Consider the following 19,578-nt stretch of genomic DNA (forward strand, 5'->3'; position numbering starts at 1 on the left):
GTTGATGGGCACGGATCAGCGGGATGGGCACGGATCAGCGGGACGGGCACGGATCAGCGGGATGGGCACGGATCAGCGGGACGGGCACGGATCTGGGGACGGGCACGGATCAGCGGGATGGGCACAGATCTGTTGATGGGCACAGATCACCGGGACGGGCACGGATCAGCGGGACGGGCACGGATCAGCGGGATGGGCACGGATCAGCGGGGTGGGCACAGATCACCGGGATGGGCACGGATCAGCGGGATGGGCACGGATCAGCGGGGTGGGCACGGATCAGCGGGATGGGCACAGATCTGGGGACGGGCACGGATCAGTGGGATGGGCACGGATCAGCGGGATGGGCACGGATCAGCGGGGTGGGCACGGATCAGCGGGATGGGCACAGATCACCGGGATGGGCACGGATCAGCGGGATGGGCACGGATCACCGGGATGGGCACGGATCACTGGGGTGGGCACGGATCAGCGGGATGGGCACGGATCTGGGGATGGGCACGGATCTGGGGATGGGCACGGATCAGCGGGACGGGCACGGATCAGTGGAGTGGGCACGGATCTGGGGATGGGCACGGATCTGGGGATGGGCACGGATCAGCGGGATGGGCACGGATCAGCGGGACGGGCACGGATCAGTGGAGTGGGCACGGATCAGCGGGATGGGCACGGATCAGCGGGATGGGCACGGATCACCGGGATGGGCACGGATCTGTTGACGGGCACGGATCAGCGGGACGGGCACGGATCAGCGGGACGGGCACGGATCTGGGGATGGGCACGGATCAGCGGGACGGGCACGGATCGGCGGGACGGGCACGGATCAGCGGGATGGGCACGGATCGGCGGGATGGGCACGGATCAGCGGGACGGGCACGGATCAGCGGGATGGGCACGGATCAGCGGGACGGGCACGGATCAGCGGGATGGGCACGGATCAGTGGGATGGGCACGGATCAGCGGGACGGGCACGGATCTGGGGATGGGCACGGATCAGCGGGATGGGCACGGATCAGCGGGATGGGCACGGATCAGTGGGATGGGCACGGATCAGCGGGACGGGCACGGATCTGGGGATGGGCACGGATCAGCGGGACGGGCACGGATCAGCGGGATGGGCACGGATCAGTGGGATGGGCACGGATCAGCGGGACGGGCACGGATCTGGGGATGGGCACGGATCAGCGGGATGGGCACGGATCAGCGGGATCACCGCCCCAGCGGTGGCGCTTTTGATGCCCCCGTGGTGCCCTGCCCGGTGCCCCCCGGGCCCCCCCCATGGACGCACCCCACGGACCCCCCGGGGGTCCCTGCCCGGCGCGGGGGTCCCATGGCGGGGGCACAGCGGGGTCACACCAAGAGCCTTTATTGGCAGCAGGTCCAGGGCAGCGACCCCCGGCCCCGGCCGGAGCCCCCCGTGCCCCCGGTCAGTGCCCGGCCGCGGGCGCGGCTCTGTCGAAGAGCCCCGCGATGTCCAGCATGGCCTGGCGGATGTTGCGGCCGAAACGCTGCGAGTCCTGCGGGCAGCACCCCTCAGAGCCCTCCCGGACCCCCCAGGGTGGCACCCGGACCCCCCCAGGGTGGGATCTGGGCGCCCCCGAGCGGGATCCAATCCCCAAAGTGGGATCCACCACCCCCCAGAGTGGGATCCCGACCCCCCCGAGCAGGACCCACCCCTCAGAGGGGGATCTGAACCCCTCCGGCTGGGACGTGGATCCCCAGAACGGGACATCTCCCCTCGAGAGAGGGACACAACCCTCAGAGTGGGTTCTGGACCCCCCCCCCCCAGCGGGACCCCACCCCCAGGATGGGACCCGGACCCCCCAGAGTGGGACCTGAACGCCCAAAGCGAGACCCGAACCCCCCATTCCCCCCCGGGGCACCCCCTGAGCTGTGGGACCCCAGCAGGGCTTGCACCCGAGTGGGGTGGGGGTCCCACAGGAGGGGACTGGGATGGATTTGGGGGTCCCACAGGAGGGGACTGGGATGGATTTGGGGGTCCCACAGAAAGGACGTGGGGAGGTCAGGATGCAGCAGGGTCAAGATCAGGGCCAGGGGCTGCCCCAGCCCCACAGGTGACCCCACAGGTGACCCCACAGGTGACCCCATGGACAGCGACTGCAGCTCTGGGAGAGCCCCCAGCCCCGCCCCCCTTCCCGGGGAGCCCCCTGTGCCCCCCGTGCCCCCCTCCCTCACCACCCCAGCCCCGCCCCCTGCCCGGGGAGCCCCCCAGCCCCCCCTCACCGTCTCGGGGCTGGAGAACTTGCTGGACACGTGGAAGGTGATGAGGTTCTCCCCGGCGATGATGTAGGACACCCCATAACCATCGTCTGCCACCTGCGGGGGGGCCGAGGGGCCATGGGGCACCTGGGGGCACCTGGGACCCACCGGGGGCACCCACCCGGGCTGTGGGGTTGGGGTGAACCCACCCGGGTCACCCTTGTGGGGCTGGGGGCTCCTGGTGTGGGGCACCCCCCTGCCCCAAAGCCCCGGTCACGCCCGCACCCCGGTGCCCTCCCGGTGCCCCCCCGGTGCCCCCCGGCGCTCACGGGGCCGAAGCCGCCGCCGCTGGAGACGTGGTCGGGGAATTTGTTGAGGTCGAACATCTTGAGCTGCTGCTGCGGGGTCTGGCTGGTGGAGAGGCGCCAGGGCTCCGCCAGCACCTGTGGGGCCACTCGCTGCACCCCGGGGCGCCCCACTGTGCCTCGGGGCACCCCTCTGCGCCCCACGGCACCCCTCTGCGCCCCACTGCACCCCATGGCACCCCTCTGCGCCCCACGGCACCGCACTGCGCCCCACGGCACCGCTCTGCGCCCCATGGCACCCCTCTGTGCTCCTCTGCGCCCCACGGCACCGCCCTGCGCCCCACGGCACCCCTCTGTGCCCCACGGCACCCCACGGCTCCCCACTGCACCCCAGAGCACCCCGGGGCACCCCGCTGTGCCCCAGGCCCAGAGTGGGGCTCCCCGTGCGGTGACACCAAGGGGTGGGTGGCAGTTCCCCCTCGTACCCCCTGTGCCCCCCCGTGCCCCCCCCGCGTGCTGCCCACACGGGCCCTCGCCGTGTCCCCCGTGCCCCCCCGTGCCCCCCCGGGCTACCCCGGTGCCCTCTCCCGGTGCCCTTCCCTGTGACTGTGTCCCCCCGTGACCCCCTGTGCCCCCTTGCCTGAGTCCCCCTCGTGTCCCGTGTTCCCCGTGCCCTCCCGCGTCCCTGTCCCGTGTCCCTGTCCCGTGCCCATCCCCCGTGTCCCTGTCCCGCGTCCCTGTCCGTGTCCCTGTCCCGTGCCCATCCCCCGTGTCCCTGTCCCGCGTCCCTGTCCGTGTCCCTGTCCCGTGCCCATCCCCCGTGTCCCTGTCCCGCGTCCCTGTCCGTGTCCCTGTCCCGTGCCCATCCCCCCTGTCCCGTGTCCATCCCCCGTGCCCATTCCCCCTGTCCTTGTCCCATGCCCCTGTCCCATGCCCCTGTCCCGTGCCCCTGTCCCCTGTCCATCCCCCGTGCCCCTGTCCCCTGTCCCGTGTCCATCCCCCGTGTCCATCCCCCATGTCCCTGTCCGTGTCCCTGTCCCTGTCCCGTGTGGCCCCGCGCTGACCCTGGCCAGGAAGGGGCTCTGCGTGCCCAGGTACCGCGACATCAGGTAGAGGCAGAAGAGGTGGCGGTCGATGCCCGCGCCCGTCATGGCGAGGCGATAGAGCTGCTGGTGCTTCTCGGCCGCCGCCCTGAACAGCCGCTGCCGCTCCGAGCGCTGGGGGACGGCGGTGAACCCCGAAATGAGCCCCAAAATGCACCCCAAATTGCACCCCAAACCTGCACCCCAAACCTGCACCCCGAACTGCACCCCGGACTGCACCCCGAACTGCACCTTGAACAGCCGCTGCCGCTCCGAGCACTGGGGGACGGCAGTGAACCCCGAAATGAGCCCCAAAATGCACCCCAAAATGCACCCCAAACTGACACCCCGAACCTGCACCCCGAACTGCACCTTGAACAGCCGCTGCTGCTCCGAGCGCTGGGGGACGGCGGTGAACCCCGAAATGAGCCCCAACTGCACCCCAAATTGCACCCCGGACTGCACCCCAAACCTGCACCCCGAACTGCACCTCGAACTGCACCCCAAACTGCACCCCAAACTGCACCCCGAACCTGCATCCCGAACCTGCACCCCGGACTGCACCCCGAACTGCACCTTGAACAGCCGCTGCCGCTCCGAGCACTGGGGGACGGCAGCGAACCCCGAAATGAGCCCCAAAATGCACCCCAAAATGCACCCCAAATTGCACCCCAAACCTGCACCCCAAACTGACACCCCGAACTGCACCCCGAACAGCTGCTGCCGCTCCAAGCACTGGGGAGGGGTCTGGGGGGGCTGAGCCCCAACCTGACACCCTGACCCGCACCCCAACCAGGCACCCAGCACCCCGTGAGGGACGGGAACCTCCGGGAGGGACGGGGACCCCCAGGAGGGATGGGAATTCCTGTGAAGGATGGGGACCCCCGTGAAGGATGGGGACCCCCAGGAGGGACGGGGACCCCCAGGAGGGATGGGGACCCCCGTGAAGGATGGGAACCACCCAGGAGGGATGAGAACATCCATGAGGGATGGGGACCCCCAGGAGGGATGAGAACATCCATGAGGGATGGGGACCCCCAGGAGGGATGGGAATTCCTGTGAAGGATGGGTACCCCCGTGAAGGACGGGGACCCCCAGGAGGGACGGGGACCCCCAGGAGGGATGGGGAGCTCCCAAGGGATGGTGACCCCTGTGAATGGCGGGGTGTCCCAGCAGGGTGAGGACTTCCCGAGGGCCGGGGCCGCGCCCCGCCGCACTCACGCTCTGCCGGGGGTCGGCCATGCTGCGCACGAAGGCCGTGGCCTCGGACGTGCAGGAGCGGACGGTCTCGGTGCGGCCCTCGCGGAACAGCCGCGTCATGGACGCCTCGTAGGTCAGGCAGAAGGAGCCCTTGTCCTGCGGGAACGATGGGTCGGAGATGATGGATCGGGAATGATGGGATGGCCCCGGCTCCATCCCGGGTCCTGGCGCTGTTTGCACCCCACCTCGCCCTGGCCAAGGCCCCGTCCCCGTCCCTATACCCATCCCATCCTCGTATCATCCCTGGTCCTGCCCCATCCCATCCCTGTCCCATCCCCATTATCTCCATCCCGCTCCCCCATGGACACGGCACCCTACCCCATCCCATTCCCATCCCATCCCCATCCCCATCCCATCCCCATCCCCATCCCCATCCCCATCCCCATCCCCATCCCCATCCCCATCCCATCTCCCTCTCCATCTCCATCCCGTTCCATCCTGCTCCCCCATGCACACAGCACCCTACCCTATCCCATTCCCATCCCCATCCTATCCCCATCCCATCCCCATTATCTCCATCCCACTCCCCGAAGCACACGGCACCCTACCCTATCCCATTCCCACCCCCAGCCTGTCCCACGCCGCTCCAGCCCGGCCCCGTTCCCATCCCGGCCCCGTTCCCATCCCGTGGCCGCTCCCGGGGCTCACGCGGAAGTGCGCGAGCTGCAGGGCGATCTGGATGAAGGCGTCGGGGCTGGTGCGGCAGCGCTTGATGAGCCCCTTGCCGAAGGTGGAGAACGGGAAGCAGCAGAAATCCACGTCCTCGGCCAGCGCCCGCGCCACCCGCAGCGACGCCTCGATGGCCGCCACGGCCTGGGGACAGCGCACGGCACGGCATGGCACGGCATGGCACGGCATGGCACCCTCACCTGTGCCCACACCTGCACCTGCACCCACACCTGTGCCACCTGCAGTGCCCCCTCGATGGCCTCCACGGCCTGGGGACAGCGCACGGCACGGCATGGCATGGCATGGCACGGCATGGCACGGCATGGCACGGCACGGCACCCTCACCTGTGCCCACACCTGCACCTGCACCCACACCTGTGCCACCCGCAGCGACGCCTCCATGGCCCTGACACCCTGGGGACAGCGCACGGCACGGCACGGCATGGCACGGCATGGCACCCTCACCTGTGCCCTCACCTGTGCCCTCACCTGCACCTGTGCCACCTGTAGTGCCCCCTCGATGGCCCCGACACCCTGGGGACACCGCACGGCATGGCATGGCACAGCATGGCACGGCATGGCACGGCACGGCACGGCACGGTCACCTGTGGCTGTCCCCATCCCCGTCCCCAGCCCGGCCCGCTGTCACCCACCTCGGGGGGGATGTCCCACCGCAGGCGCTGGGGGGGGCCCAGCTGCCGGTTGGGGTCCCCCTTGCAGTGCCCCCCCTCCGTGTAGCCCAGCTGGAACTTGTCCGTCGCCAGCATGAACTGGGGGGGACAGGGGACATTGGGGCGAGGGTAGCGACCCCCGGGGCCCCAAAACCCCCAGAGCCCCAATTCCGTGACTCCCCCAGACCCCAAATCCCCAGGACCCTCAACCCCCCAATTCCGTGACTCCCCACCCCCCGGGCCCCCAAATTCATTGCCCCCCTCAGACCCCACAGCTCCACAGTGCCCCCTGGCCCCCCAATTCCATGACCCCCCCTACCCCTTGGCCCCCCAAACCCCTAAACCCCCTGGCTCCCCAACCCCCCAATTCCATGGTTCCCGGACCTCAAATTCCACAACCCCCCCGAACCCCCAAGCCCCTCGACCTCCACTTCCATGACCCCCCAAGCCCAAATCCCCCGACCCCCAATTCCCTGCCCCCCCCCCCCAGACCCCTAATCCCATGACCCCCCCACTCCTGGGCTCCCCCAACCCCAAATCCCCAAGACCCCATAGCCCCCAATTCCATGGCCCCCCAATTCCCCCCCTGAACACCCCCAGACCCCCAATTCCAAGCCCCCATGGCCCCCCCAGAATCCCGAACCCCCCTGAGCCCTCCCCATTCACCCCCCTCACCCCACATCCCCCAGCACAGGGGTCCCAAATGGGGGTGCCCAAGTGGGGGTCCCCAGTCTTGGGGTGCCCTGTAGGGGTCCCCGACTGAGGTTCCTCAACTGTGGGTGCCTAACAGGGGTCCCCAGTCTTGGGGTGTCCCCATAAGGGTCCCCAAATGAGGGTCCCCAAACTGGGGGTGCCCAAACAGGGGTCCCCCGTCTCGGGCTGCCCTGTAGGGGTGTCCAAATAGGGGTGCCCAACTTGGGGGTGTCTCATGGGGGTTCCCAACCCTCGGGGTGCCCCTTAGGGGTCCCCAGCTGAGGGTCCCCAAACTGGGAGTGTCCAACTGGGGGTCCCCAGCCCGGGCATCCCCAGCCCTAAGGGTGCCCCACTGGGGGGTTGCCCATGCCGGGGGTGCCCCATGGGGGTGTCCCCGCCCCAGGGGTGCCCCATAGCGATGTCCCCGCCCCAGGGATGCCCCATGGGGGTGTCCCCGCCCTAAGGGTGCCCCATAGCGATGTCCCCGCCCCAGGGGTGCCCCATAGCGATGTCCCCACCCCGGAGGTGCCCCATGGGGGTGTCCCCACCCCAGGGATGCCCCATGGGGGTGTCCCCACCCCGGGGGTGCCCCATAGCGATGTCCCCACCCCGGGGATGCCCCATGGCGATGTCCCCACCCCAGGGGTGCCCCATAGCGATGTCCCTGCCCCGGGGATGCCCCATGGGGGTGTCCCCGCCCCGGGGGGTGCCCCATGGGGGTGTCCCCACCCCGGGGGTGCCCCATAGCGATGTCCCCGCCCCAGGGATGCCCCATAGCGATGTCCCCGCCCTAAGGGTGCCCCATAGCGATGTCCCCGCCCCAGGGATGCCCCATGGGGGTGTCCCCACCCCGGGGTGCCCCATGGGGGTGTCCCCGCCCCAGGGGTGCCCCATAGCGATGTCCCCGCCCCAGGGGTGCCCCATAGTGATGTCCCCGCCCCGGGGATGCCCCATGGGGGTGTCCCCGCCCCAGGGGTGCCCCATAGTGATGTCCCCGCCCCGGGGATGCCCCATGGGGGTGTCCCCACCCCAGGGGTGCCCCATAGTGATGTCCCCACCCCAGGGATGCCCCCGGTACCTCCCAGAGGTGCCCCACGATGGGGGCGTCGGCCCAGGAGTGCTCGGCGTTGGCACCGACCTTGCCGTTCTTGTAGACCACCAGCGTGAAGGACTTGTCGAACCAGCTGGGGGGCGGCACGGGGGGTTCGGGGCGCTTGGGGGGCACTGGGGGTACCGGGGGTGCCGGGGGCGAGAGGGCAGGGGGCACTGGGAGGGGGGCGAGGGCAAGGGGGGGATTTGGGGGGGTTGGCAGGGGAGGGGGAGGGGGTTGAGGGGGCAGGTGGGGCCTTCTTTGGGGGCGAGGTTGGGGATTTTGGGGGATATTGGGGGATGTGGGAGGGGTTTGGGGTGCTGGGTTGGGGATTTTGGGGGATGTTGGGGATGTGGGAGGGGTTTGGGGTGCTGGGTTGGGGATTTTGGGGGATGTTGGGGGATGTGGGAGGGGTTTGGGGTGCTGGGTTGGGGATTTTGGGGGATGTTGGGGGATGTGGGAGGGGTTTGGGGTGCTGGGTTGGGGATTTTGGGGGATGTTGGGGATGTGGGAGGGGTTTGGGGTGCTGGGTTGGGGATTTTGGGGGATGTTGGGGGATGTGGGAGGGGTTTGGGGTGCTGGGTTGGGGATTTTGGGGGATGTTGGGGATGTGGGAGGGGTTTGGGGTGCTGGGTTGGGGATTTTGGGGGATGTTGGGGGATGTGGGAGGGGTTTGGGGTGCTGGGTTGGGGATTTTGGGGGTATTGGGGGATGTGGGAGGGGTTTGGGGTGCTGGGTTGGGGATTTTGGGGGATGTTGGGGATGTGGGAGGGGTTTGGGGTGCTGGGTTGGGGATTTTGGGGGTATTGGGGGATGTGGGAGGGGTTTGGGGTGCTGGGTTGGGGATTTTGGGGGTATTGGGGGATGTGGGAGGGGTTTGGGGTGCTGGGTTGGGGACTTTGGGGGATGTGGGAGGGGTTTGGGGTGGTGGGGCGCGGTTCAGGGGTTTCGGGGTGTTTTGGGGTGCTTTGGGGTGTTTTTTGGGGTGCTTTGGGGCGCGCACCGGTCGTAGCAGCGGCCGTGCAGCAGGGACTGGGCTGGGTGGGGGTTTTGGGGTTCTGGGGCGCGGTTCAGGGGTTTCGGGGTGTTTTGGGGTGCTTTGGGGTGTTTTTTGGGGTGCGCACCGGTCGTAGCAGCGGCCGTGCAGCAGGGACTGGGCTGGGTGGGGGTTTTGGGGTGCTGGGGCGCGGTTCAGGGGTTTCGGGGTGTTTTGGGGTGTTTTGGGGTGTTTTTTGGGGTGCTTTGGGGTGCGCACCGGTCGTAGCAGCGGCCGTGCAGCAGGGGCTGGGCTGGGTGGGGGTTTTGGGGTGCTGGGGCGCGGTTCAGGGGTTTCGGGGTGTTTTGGGGTGCTTTGGGGTGTTTTTTGGGGTGCTTTGGGGTGCGCACCGGTCGTAGCAGCGGCCGTGCAGCAGGGGCTGGGCTGGGTGGGGGGTTTGGGGTTCTGGGGCGCGGTTCAGGGGTTTCAGGGTGTTTTGGAGTGTTTTGGGGTGTTTTGGGGTGCTTTGGGGTGCTTTGGGGTGCGCACCGGTCGTAGCAGCGGCCGTGCAGCAGGGACTGGGCTGGGTGGGGGGTTTGGGGTGCTGGGGGTGTCTGTGGCTGCTGGGGGAAGGTTTTGGGGTCCGGGGGGGTTTTGGGGTGCGCACCGGTCGTAGCAGCGGCCGTGCAGCAGGGGCTGGGCTGGGTGGGGGTTTTGGGGTGCTGGGGCGCGGTTCAGGGGTTTCAGGGTGTTTTGGGGTGCTTTGGGGTGTTTTTTGGGGTGCTTTAGGGTGCGCATCGGTCGTAGCAGCGGCCGTGCAGCAGGGGCTGGGCTGGGTGGGGGTTTTGGGGTGCTGGGGCGCGGTTCAGGGGTTTCAGGGTGTTTTGGGGTGTTTTGGGGTGCTTTGGGGTGTTTTTTGGGGTGCTTTGGGGCGCGCACCGGTCGTAGCAGCGGCCGTGCAGCAGGGGCTGGGCTGGGTGGGGTTTTGGGGGGTGGGGGCGCGGTTCAGGGGTTTCGGGGTGTTTTGGGGTGCTTTGGGGGGCTTTGGGGTGTTTTCTGGGGTGCTTTGGGGTGCGCACCGGTCGTAGCAGCGGCCGTGCAGCAGGGACTGGGCTGGGTGGGGGGTTTGGGGTGCTGGGGGTGTCTGTGGCTGCTGGGGGAAGGTTTTGGGGTCCGGGGGGGGGTTTTTTGGGGCGCGCACCGGTCGTAGCAGCGGCCGTGCAGCAGGGACTGGGCTGGGTGGGGGTTTTGGGGTGCTGGGGCGCGGTTCAGGGGTTTCAGGGTGTTTTGGGGTGCTTTGGGGTGTTTTTTGGGGTGCTTTAGGGTGCGCATCGGTCGTAGCAGCGGCCGTGCAGCAGGGGCTGGGCTGGGTGGGGGTTTTGGGGTGCTGGGACGCGGTTCAGGGGTTTCAGGGTGTTTTGGGGTGTTTTGGGGTGTTTTGGGGTGCTTTGGGGTGTTTTTTGGGGTGCTTTGGGGCGCGCACCGGTCGTAGCAGCGGCCGTGCAGCAGGGGCTGGGCTGGGTGGGGGGTTTGGGGTTCTGGGGCGCGGTTCAGGGGTTTCGGGGTGTTTTGGGGTGCTTTGGGGTGTTTTCTGGGGTGCTTTGGGGTGCGCACCGGTCGTAGCAGCAGCCGTGCAGCAGGGGCTGGGCTGGGTGGGGGGTTTGGGGTGCTGGGGGTGTCTGTGGCTGCTGGGGGAAGGTTTTGGGGTCCGGGGGGTGTTTTTTGGGGCGCGCACCGGTCGTAGCAGCGGCCGTGCAGCAGGGACTGGGCTGGGTGGGGGTTTTGGGGTGCTGGGGCGCGGTTCAGGGGTTTCGGGGTGTTTTGGGATGCTTTGGGGTGTTTTTTGGGGTGCTTTGGGGTGCGCACCGGTCATAGCAGCGGCCGTGCAGCAGGGACTGGGCTGGGTGGGGGGTTTGGGGTGCTGGGGGTGTCTGTGGCTGCTGGGGGAAGGTTTTGGGGTCCGGGGGGGGTTTTGGGGCGCGCACCGGTCGTAGCAGCGGCCGTGCAGCAGGGACTTGGCGTAGGCGTCCATGCAGCCGGGCCGCGCGGGCTCGTGGCCGTGCTCGTCCTCGTCCAGGGTCAGGAAGAAGGCCGCGCGCTCGACGGCGTCCAGGGCCACCTTGTTGGGGCCGCGGCTGAAGAACCGCGCCCGCGCCTCGGCCCACGGCACCCTGGGCACCCCCGGTCAGCGCGGGCGGCACCGGCACCCCCAGACCCCACAGGGGCCCCACGGGGGGGGCCACCGGAGCCATCGGTGACCGCCCCGAACCCCGCAGCCGTGGGGGACCCCGGGACACCCCTCAGGACCCAGCGTTCCCAGTGCTCCCAGTGCTCCCGGGTGGCCAGGGTCTCCGGTATTCCCGGTATGGCCGTTGCTCCCAGGGTTCCCAGGTGCCCAGTGTTTCCAGTGTGCCCAGTATCCCCAGTATCCCCAGTATTCCCAGTGTTCCCAGAAGTCCCAGGTGCCCAGCGTCTCCAGTAATCCCAGTATCCCCATTATTCCCATTATCCTCGGTGTTCACAGAGCTCCCAGGTGCCCAGTATTCCCAGTATGGCCATTGTTCCTGTTGTTCCCAGAGTTCCCAGGTGCCCAGCGTCTCCAGTAACCCCAGTATCCCCAGTATCCCCATTATCCTCGGTGTTCCTGGAGTTCTCAGGTATTCCCACTATCCCCAGTATCCCCAGTATGGCCATTGTTCCTGTTGTTCCCGGAGTTCCCAGGTGCCCAGTGTTTCCAGTAACCCCAGTATTCCCATCATTCCCATCATTCCTGCAGTTCCCAGGCGCCCACCATCCCCATCATCCCCATCATCCCCATCATTCCCGCAGTTCCCAGTAACCCCAGTATCCCCAGTATCCCCACCATCCCCATTATTCCCGCAGTTCCCAGTATCCCCACCATCCCCATCATTCCTGCAGTTCCCAGGTGCCCACCATCCCCATTATTCCTGGAGTTCCCAGTAACCCCAGTATCCCCACCATCCCCATCATTCCCGCAGTTCCCAGTAACCCCAGTATCCCCACCATCCCCATCATTCCCGCAGTTCCCAGTAACCCCAGTATCCCCATCATTCCCGGAGTTCCCAGGCGCCCACCATCCCCATTACTCCCGGAGTTCCCGGGTGCCCAGTAACCCCAGTAACCCCAGTATCCCCACCATCCCCATCATTCCCGCAGTTCCCAGGCACCCATCATCCCCAGTATCCCCATCATTCCCGCAGTTCCCAGTAACCCCAGTATCCCCACCATCCCCATCATTCCCACAGTTCCCAGGCGCCCACCATCCCCACCATCCCCATCATTCCCGCAGTTCCCAGTAACCCCAGTATCCCCATCATTCCCGCAGTTCCCAGGTGCCCACCATCCCCATCATTCCCGCAGTTCCCAGTAACCCCATCATCCCCATCATTCCCGCAGTTCCCAGGTGCCCCCCATCCCCATTATTCCTGGAGTTCCCAGTAACCCCAGTATCCCCATCATTCCCGCAGTTCCCAGGTGCCCACCATCCCCATTATTCCCGCAGTTCCCAGTAACCCCAGTATCCCCATCATTCCCGCAGTTCCCAGGCGCCCCCCATCCCCATTATTCCCACAGTTCCCAGTAACCCCATCATCCCCATCATTCCCGCAGTTCCCAGACGCCCCCCATCCCCATTACTCCCAGCATTCCCAGTCCGCCCCCCACCTGTCCCCGGCCGTGAGCGCCGCCAGCCGCTCCTCCCCGGCCTGGGGGGGCGAGGGGTCATCCAGGATCCTCTGGAATTGCATCTCCAGGTCGGCGGGGGCCAGCAGCTGCCCGCCGTGGTAGAACCACACCTTGTAGTAGCGGCCCTTGTGGTACACGGCCAGGTGCTTGCTGTCCGCCAGGTGCAGCAGCGTGTCTGGGGGGCACCGGGGGGGTCACGGCGGCGGGGACCCCCGGCCTGGCCCCCCGGCAGCGGGGTCACCTCCCCGCCGCCCCGTACCCGTCTCTTTTCCCGGGATGCGGGTGGTGTTGAACATCCGCTCCGACTGGTACGAGCACATGGGGACGACACCCAGCGCCATCATCTGGGGGGGAGAGATTGGGGGGAGGGGGGGGGTCTGTGTCCCCATCTCTGTCCCTACAGCCACCCCAGCCCGGCCCCCCGCCAGCCCCGTGGGGACACCCCGCTGGTTCTGTCCCACTGAGCTCTCCCTGCTCTCCCAGAACCCCCAAAATCCACGGGATTCCATCCCCCCCCCCCAAGAGCCCTCAGCCCCACGGGGGAACCCCAGGATCCCAAACCCCATGGGAACACCCCCCAAACCCATGGAACCCCCACAGCTTCCTCAGCCCCATGGGAGCCCCAGGACCCCCAACCCCATGGGACCACCCAGACCTCTCAGCCCCCTCAGCCCCACGGGACCCCCCAACCCCATGGGAACCCCCACAGCTCCCTCAGCCCCATGGGAGCCCCAGGATCCCCAACCCCATGGAACCACCCAAACCCAGCCCCACGGGACCCCCCAAAACCCGTGGAACCCCCACAGCTCCCTCAGCCCCATGGGAGCCCCAGGACCCCCCAAACCCAGCCCCACAGGACCCCCCAAACCCATGGAACCCCCGTAGCTCCCTCAGCCCCACGGCACCTCCAGGACCCCCAACCCCATGGGACCACCCAGACCTCTCAGCCCCCTCAGCCCCACGGGACCCCCCAAACCCATGGAACCCCCACAGCTCCCTCAGCCCCACGGGACCCCCAGGAACCCCCAAACCCATGGAACCCCCACATCTCCCTCAGCCCCACGGGACCCCCAGGACCTTCCAGTCCCACGGGACCCCCCAGACCTCTCAGCCCCCCCATCCCCATGGGATCTCCTGGACCCCCAAACCCCCTCCCCAGGGGGATCTCCCCCCTGTCCGGCTGCTGCCCGCACAGCAGCACCACGTTCACCCCACTCCCCCCGGCACCCCCAGCCCCATGAGAAGCCCCTGGACCCCCCCCGGCCCCCCCAAACCCCCTCACCGGGGGGATCTCGCCCCGGTCCAGCCGCCGCCGGTAGAGCAGGATCGAGTGCACCACGTTGGCCGCCCGCGCGGCCTGGATGGGGCTGGGGGTCACGTACAGGAAATCCTGGCCACAGGGACACGGGACGTGTCGCGGGTGATGCCGCGGGGTCCCCGGGGGGGTTTGGGGGTCCCCCACCACCCCCTTACCATGGCGTAGTAGTTGCTGTTGACCATGAGGGGGCTGCGGCCGCGCAGGTAAACGTACTCCTCCCACCAGTCACTGACCTGCGGGGACGGGGACAGGGACAGGGGACAGGGGACAGGGAACAGGGAACGGGGACAGGAGGAGGAAGAGAGCACAGGGACGGGGATGGAGACAGGGAACAGGGAAAAGCGACCGGGAGGGGGACATAGGATAGGGGACAGGGATGGGGATGGGGACAGGAAAAGGGGACAGGGATGGGGACAGGGACAAGGACAGGCGACACGGGCAGGAACAGGAATGGAGACAAGGAACGGGGACAGGAGACAGGGATGAGGGGCAGGGATAGGGGACAAGTGAAAGGAACAGGAGTAGGGATGGGGACAGGGACAGGGATAGGGGATAGGAATGGGGTCAGGGAGAGGGGACAGGGACAAGGACAGGAGACAGGAAGAGGAGACAAGGACAGGGATGGGGACAGGGAACAGAAATGGGGTCAGGGACAAGGGTTAGGAGTCAGGGACAAGGACAGGAGACAGGGAGAAGGGACAGGTGAAAGGGACAGGAATAGGGATGGGGACAGGGATAGGGAAGGGGACAGGAAACAGGGACAGCGGCAGGGGTACGGAACCCCCTGTCCTTACTGCTCCAGCCAGGACACCCCGGAGATCCCAAATCCCTCCCCATGCTGCTGGGGGGACACCAGTTCCAAGGTCACCACCCCAACGGCTGCGGGGGGTCCCCGCTGTGCCCCGGGTGACCCCACACTCACGTAGTTGGTTGTCCACCAGGATTTGAGGCGCAGGTACCGCTGGAGCCGCGGCGCCGTCTTCTCCTGGAACTCCTTGGCCAGCGCCTCCATCTCCCTGTACTTCTCGTCGTCCAGGAGCGGCCGCACCGACTCCAGGTACTGCGGGGAGGGGACACGGCGTGTCCTGTCCTGTCCCTGTCACCCCCGGGGGACCCCCCCAGCTCCACGGGGATGGCGTACCCGGGCAACGGTGGCTTTCACGGGGGGCACGGGCAGCTTGGGGAGGGAGCTCTGGAAGCTGTAGAGGAGGGGCTTGCGGATGGACATGATCTTCATCAGCGCCTGGGCGGGAGGAGGAGGAGGAGGGATGGATCCCACAGATCCCAAAGAACTCCGAGCACCCTCAGCTCCCAAAGCTCCAGCAGCACCCACAACCCCCATGGCATCCACGGCTCCCGCGGCACCCAAAACTCCCACGGCTCCCACACCTCCAAAAGCTCCCATGGCGCTCACAGCTCCCACGGCATCCACGGCATCCAAAGTCCCGACAACTCCCATGGCCCCCAAGGCTCCCACAGCTCCCAAAACTCCCACAGCTTCCACAGCTCTGATGGAACTCATGTCCAAAAGCTTCCAAAGCTCCCACAGCTCCCCAAACTCCCACAGCTCCCAAGGCTCCCACAGCTCCCAAGGCTCCCACAGCTCCCAAGGTTCCCACTGCTCCCACGGTTCCCAAGGCTCCTTCATCTCCCAAGGCTCCCAAAGCTCCCAAAACTCCCACAGCTCCCAAAGCTCCCACAGATCCCACAGCTCCCAAGGCTCCTACAATTCCCACAGCTCCCAAGGCTCCCACAGCTCCCAAGGCTCCTATAATTCCCAAAGCTCCCAAAGCTCCCACAGCTCCCACAGCTCCCGAGGGTCCCAAAGCTCCCACAGCTCCCAAAGCTCCCAAGGCTCCCACAACTCCCAAGGCTCCTACAACTCCAAAAGCTCCCACAGCTCCCAAAGCTCCCAAGGCTCCCACATCTCCCAAGACTCCCAAGGCTCCCAAAGCTCCCAAGGCTCCCAAAGCTCCCACAGCTCCTGAGGCTCCCAAAGCTCTGATGCAACCCATGGCTCCAAAAGCTTCCAAAGCTCCCACAGCTCCCACAGCTCCCAAGGCTCCCACAGCTCCCAAGGCTCCTACAACTCCCAAAGCTCCCACAGCTCCCAAAGCTCCCAAGGCTCCCACAGCTTCTAGAGCTCTCAAAGCTCCCACAGCTCCCAAGGCTCCTACAACTCCCAAAGCTCCCACAGCTCCCAAGGTTCCCACAGCTCCTAGAGCTCCCAAAGCTCCCACATCTCCCAAAGCACCCATGGCCTCCACACCCACACCTCCCACAGCTCCCACAGCCCCCACACGTGCCTGTGCCCCCGGCGCGGGTGCCACTCACCAGCCAGAGGCGGGTGCTGCGGCTCATGTGTCCGTGGGGCTCGAACATCCACCCGTGGTAGGACAGCAGCAGCCGGAGCACCCTCCGGAAGAGCAGCACGGCCGCCAGCCACGCCCCCGTGGAGAACAGCACCGTGCTGACCACGGTCTGGGCCTGGGGGGTCAGCGCCTCGCTGGGGACACACGGGGGGGCCACGGCGTGAGGGGTGCGGGATGGGAGGAATGGGATCCCCAGAGATGTCCCCAGGTGGGGCCGTGCCCGCGGTGGCATTCCCAGGGGATGTCCCCAAGTGGGGCTGTTCCCACGGAGTGTGACCCCCAGGCGACATGCCCACATGGGGTGGGGGATGTGTAGGGTGGGACCCCCAGGGTTGCCACAGGTGCCCGTGGCCACGCTGGGGTTTGGGGTCTCTCCACGGGACAGCGCAGGTGGGGCTGTGGGGGTTGTCCCCACAGCAGGAGGTGGCCGGTGGCCCATCCCCGTGCTGTGGGACCGGTGCCCACAGGTGGGACCATCGCGGAGGCCGGGGCCGTGTCCCCAGCGCTCACCTGTGGGGCAAGCAGCGCTGGATGCGGGCGATGAGCCCCAGGGATGGATCCACCTGGCAGTAGCAGGAGCCGGCGGTGGCCATCACCACCACCATCCAGCTGGAGGGCGACGCGGGGTACACGCCGCTCAGGAAGCTGTTCTGTGGGCACAGCGGGGTCAGCGCGGTGGCGGGGGGCCGGCAGGGGAGGGGACGGAGGCGGCCCAGCCCACCTTGGCGCGGACCAAGCGTTTTTTCCACGAGTGGACGGCGGCCAGGTAGAGCTGGCGCACGGCCTCGCGGCTCAGGTGGAAGTCCAAGCCCTCGGGGGTGACGGTGAACTGGAAGGCCACGGCCTGGTGAGCCTCCGCCATCCTGGGGACCTGCTGGTGGCACCTGCGGGGGGACGCCGGGGCGATGGGCACGGGGACGGCCACCCCCGGGAAGCGCTGCCCGGGATGCGCGGGGGACCCCGGGAGGGCGGCACAGGGAGGGGGGCAGTGGGTGCCCCTCCGCCGGTGTCACCCGGGGGCGGTGCCGGCCCGGCGGAGGCCCGCGGGGGCTCCCAGCCCGTGCCACGGCGGTGTCACCGCGGTGTCACAGCGGCGTCACGCGGCGCCGGCCCGGTGCCCACTGAGGGAAGGGTCAGCGCTGTCACCACGGCCAGCGCCGGCCGCAGAGGGGACATCGGCGAGGACACCCCGGCCCCAGCAGCTGCCCCCGCACGTGGCACACGCTGCCCCCTGCCCTGGCACACGCTGTCCCCGGTGTCCCCTGCGGGAACGCGGGAGAGGCGGCACGGACACAGCCGGGGGTCCCCGGGGTGCCACAAAGCCACGGTGTCACCACGGGGCTGGCAGAGCCGGGGGGTTCCCTGGGAACCCCCTCCCCCCGCTCCGGGGGTGGCCCACGGCTCTGGGATCCCCCCCAGTGTGGGCACAGCCAGTGCCAAGCCCACGGGGGCTGCGGAGCCCCGGCCTCGGGTGGGAGTGATCCCCCCGTGCCCAACACGGGGACCTCAGGGGGGCCTTTCCCACGGGTGGCCTTGGGCTGAGGGTGACGGCCACGGCCTGGCAGGACTCGATCACAGCGGGCTTGTGGTGCCCGCTGCGCCTCGTGGCATCACCCCACTGCGCCCCACGGCACCCCACTGCGTCACTCGGCCTGGCGTGGCACCGATGGCACGGCACGGCACAGCACGGCACACCGGGGCGTTAACCCACATCCCCACCCGTGTGTGCCATCACCCTGCGGGGCGCATCTTGGCACCGCGGCACCGTGGCACAGCGGCACCGCGGCACCGCACGGAGTGGCACAGCTGGCACCGCACGGAGTGGCACGGCTGGCACCGCATGGAGTGGCACAGCTGGCACCGCACGGAGTGGCACGGCTGGCACCGCACGGTGTGGCACGGCTGACACTGCACGGTGTGGCACGGCTGACACTGCACGGAGTGGCACCGTGGCACCGCACGGAGTGGCACGGCTGGCACCGCACGGTGTGGCACAGCTGGCACCGCACGGAGTGGCACGGCTGACACCGCACGGTGTGGCACCGTGGCACCGCACGGAGTGGCACGGCTGACACCGCACGGAGTGGCACGGCTGGCACCGCACGGAGTGGCACGGCTGGCACAGCCCGGCCCGGCACTGCCCATCCCGTCCTTGCCCAGCCCGGCCGTCAGGCCGTGCCCCCGCACCCCCGCGTGTCCCCCCGGCGGGTGCCTCCGTCCCCCGCGGACACTCCCCCGGTGCCCCCCCGCTGTCCCGCCCCGCCCAAGGTCACCGCGGCTCCAGGGCCGGGACCCCGAGGGGACGCCCGGAGGGGACCCCCGGCCGCGCGGCGGGGCGGGGGGCGCGGGGGTCGCTCCCCACGGACGCGCGTGGGACCCGGCACCGGGCGCGACGCGACGGGGAGGGACGGGGGGGTTCCCGGTAGCGGGGGGTGCCCCAGCGCTCCCCGCCCCGCCGCGTGGCCGGGGGTTCCCCCGGGGGTCCCCCTGCGCGCCCCCTCCCCAGCCCCGGTACCTGCGTGGGGGGCGCGGGGGCGGCGGCTCCGCGGGACGGCGGCTCCTGCGGCCCCGGCAGCCGCCAGCCGGTAACCGGACACCGGCGGCGGGCGGGCCCCGAGGGGCAGCGGCGCCGCTCCGCCCCCGGGGGGACCGCGACACCGGGGGGGACCCCGACAGACCGGGACGGGCGGCGGCATCCCCGGGACAGGGCCCGCGACATCCCGGGGGGACCCAGATCCCGGGGCGGGACTCGGATCCCGGGATACGGAGCGGTATCCCGGGGGAAAGCGACATCCCGGGACAGGACCGGCCAGCCCGGGCCGGGGGACACCGACGTGTCGGGACAAGGACCGGCCACCCCCGGACAGGGATCCCGACATCCCCGGGGGTCCCACATCCCGCACGGGACCGGCAATCCCGGGGGGTCCCCATCCCGGGACAGGGATCGACATCCCGGGCCAGAGCGGGCATCCCCGGGAGTGGGGGGACACCGACACCCCGCGCCAAGGAGCGTCACCCCGCGGGGACACCGGGGACACCGGGGACACCGTCACCCCCCGTCATCCCGGCGGAGAGTGGCATTCCCGGGAGGATCCCGACATCCTCGGGGGGATCCACATCCCGGGATAGGGACACGGACCCGCATCAGGGACAGGGACACGGACCCGGGATAGGGACCCGCATCAGGGACAGGGACACGGGCCCGGGATAGGGACAC

The 19,578-nt window shown here is 68.7% G+C and overlaps 1 protein-coding gene across 1 annotated transcript; it reads right to left on the reverse strand.

Moving 5' to 3' along the window:
* Positions 1–1,350: 1,350 nt before the first annotated feature.
* CPT1B (carnitine palmitoyltransferase 1B) lies at positions 1,351–18,969 on the reverse strand. Its single transcript, XM_069033559.1, has 19 exons — positions 18,877–18,969; positions 17,083–17,245; positions 16,872–17,011; positions 16,324–16,495; positions 15,131–15,232; positions 14,912–15,049; positions 14,145–14,222; positions 13,954–14,061; positions 12,931–13,015; positions 12,651–12,846; positions 10,952–11,137; positions 7,979–8,084; positions 6,190–6,306; positions 5,516–5,680; positions 4,829–4,963; positions 3,590–3,742; positions 2,550–2,663; positions 2,245–2,337; positions 1,351–1,517 (listed from the first exon to the last, which is right to left on the reverse strand). Exons 2-19 carry the CDS (start codon positions 17,221–17,223, stop codon positions 1,428–1,430), a joined length of 2,319 nt encoding a protein of 772 aa, XP_068889660.1. The 5' UTR covers positions 17,224–17,245; positions 18,877–18,969; the 3' UTR covers positions 1,351–1,427.
* Positions 18,970–19,578: the final 609 nt, after the last annotated feature.

The sequence above is a fragment of the Aphelocoma coerulescens genome, chromosome 1A (assembly GCF_041296385.1).
Source record: "Aphelocoma coerulescens isolate FSJ_1873_10779 chromosome 1A, UR_Acoe_1.0, whole genome shotgun sequence".
Lineage (NCBI taxonomy): Eukaryota > Metazoa > Chordata > Aves > Passeriformes > Corvidae > Aphelocoma > Aphelocoma coerulescens.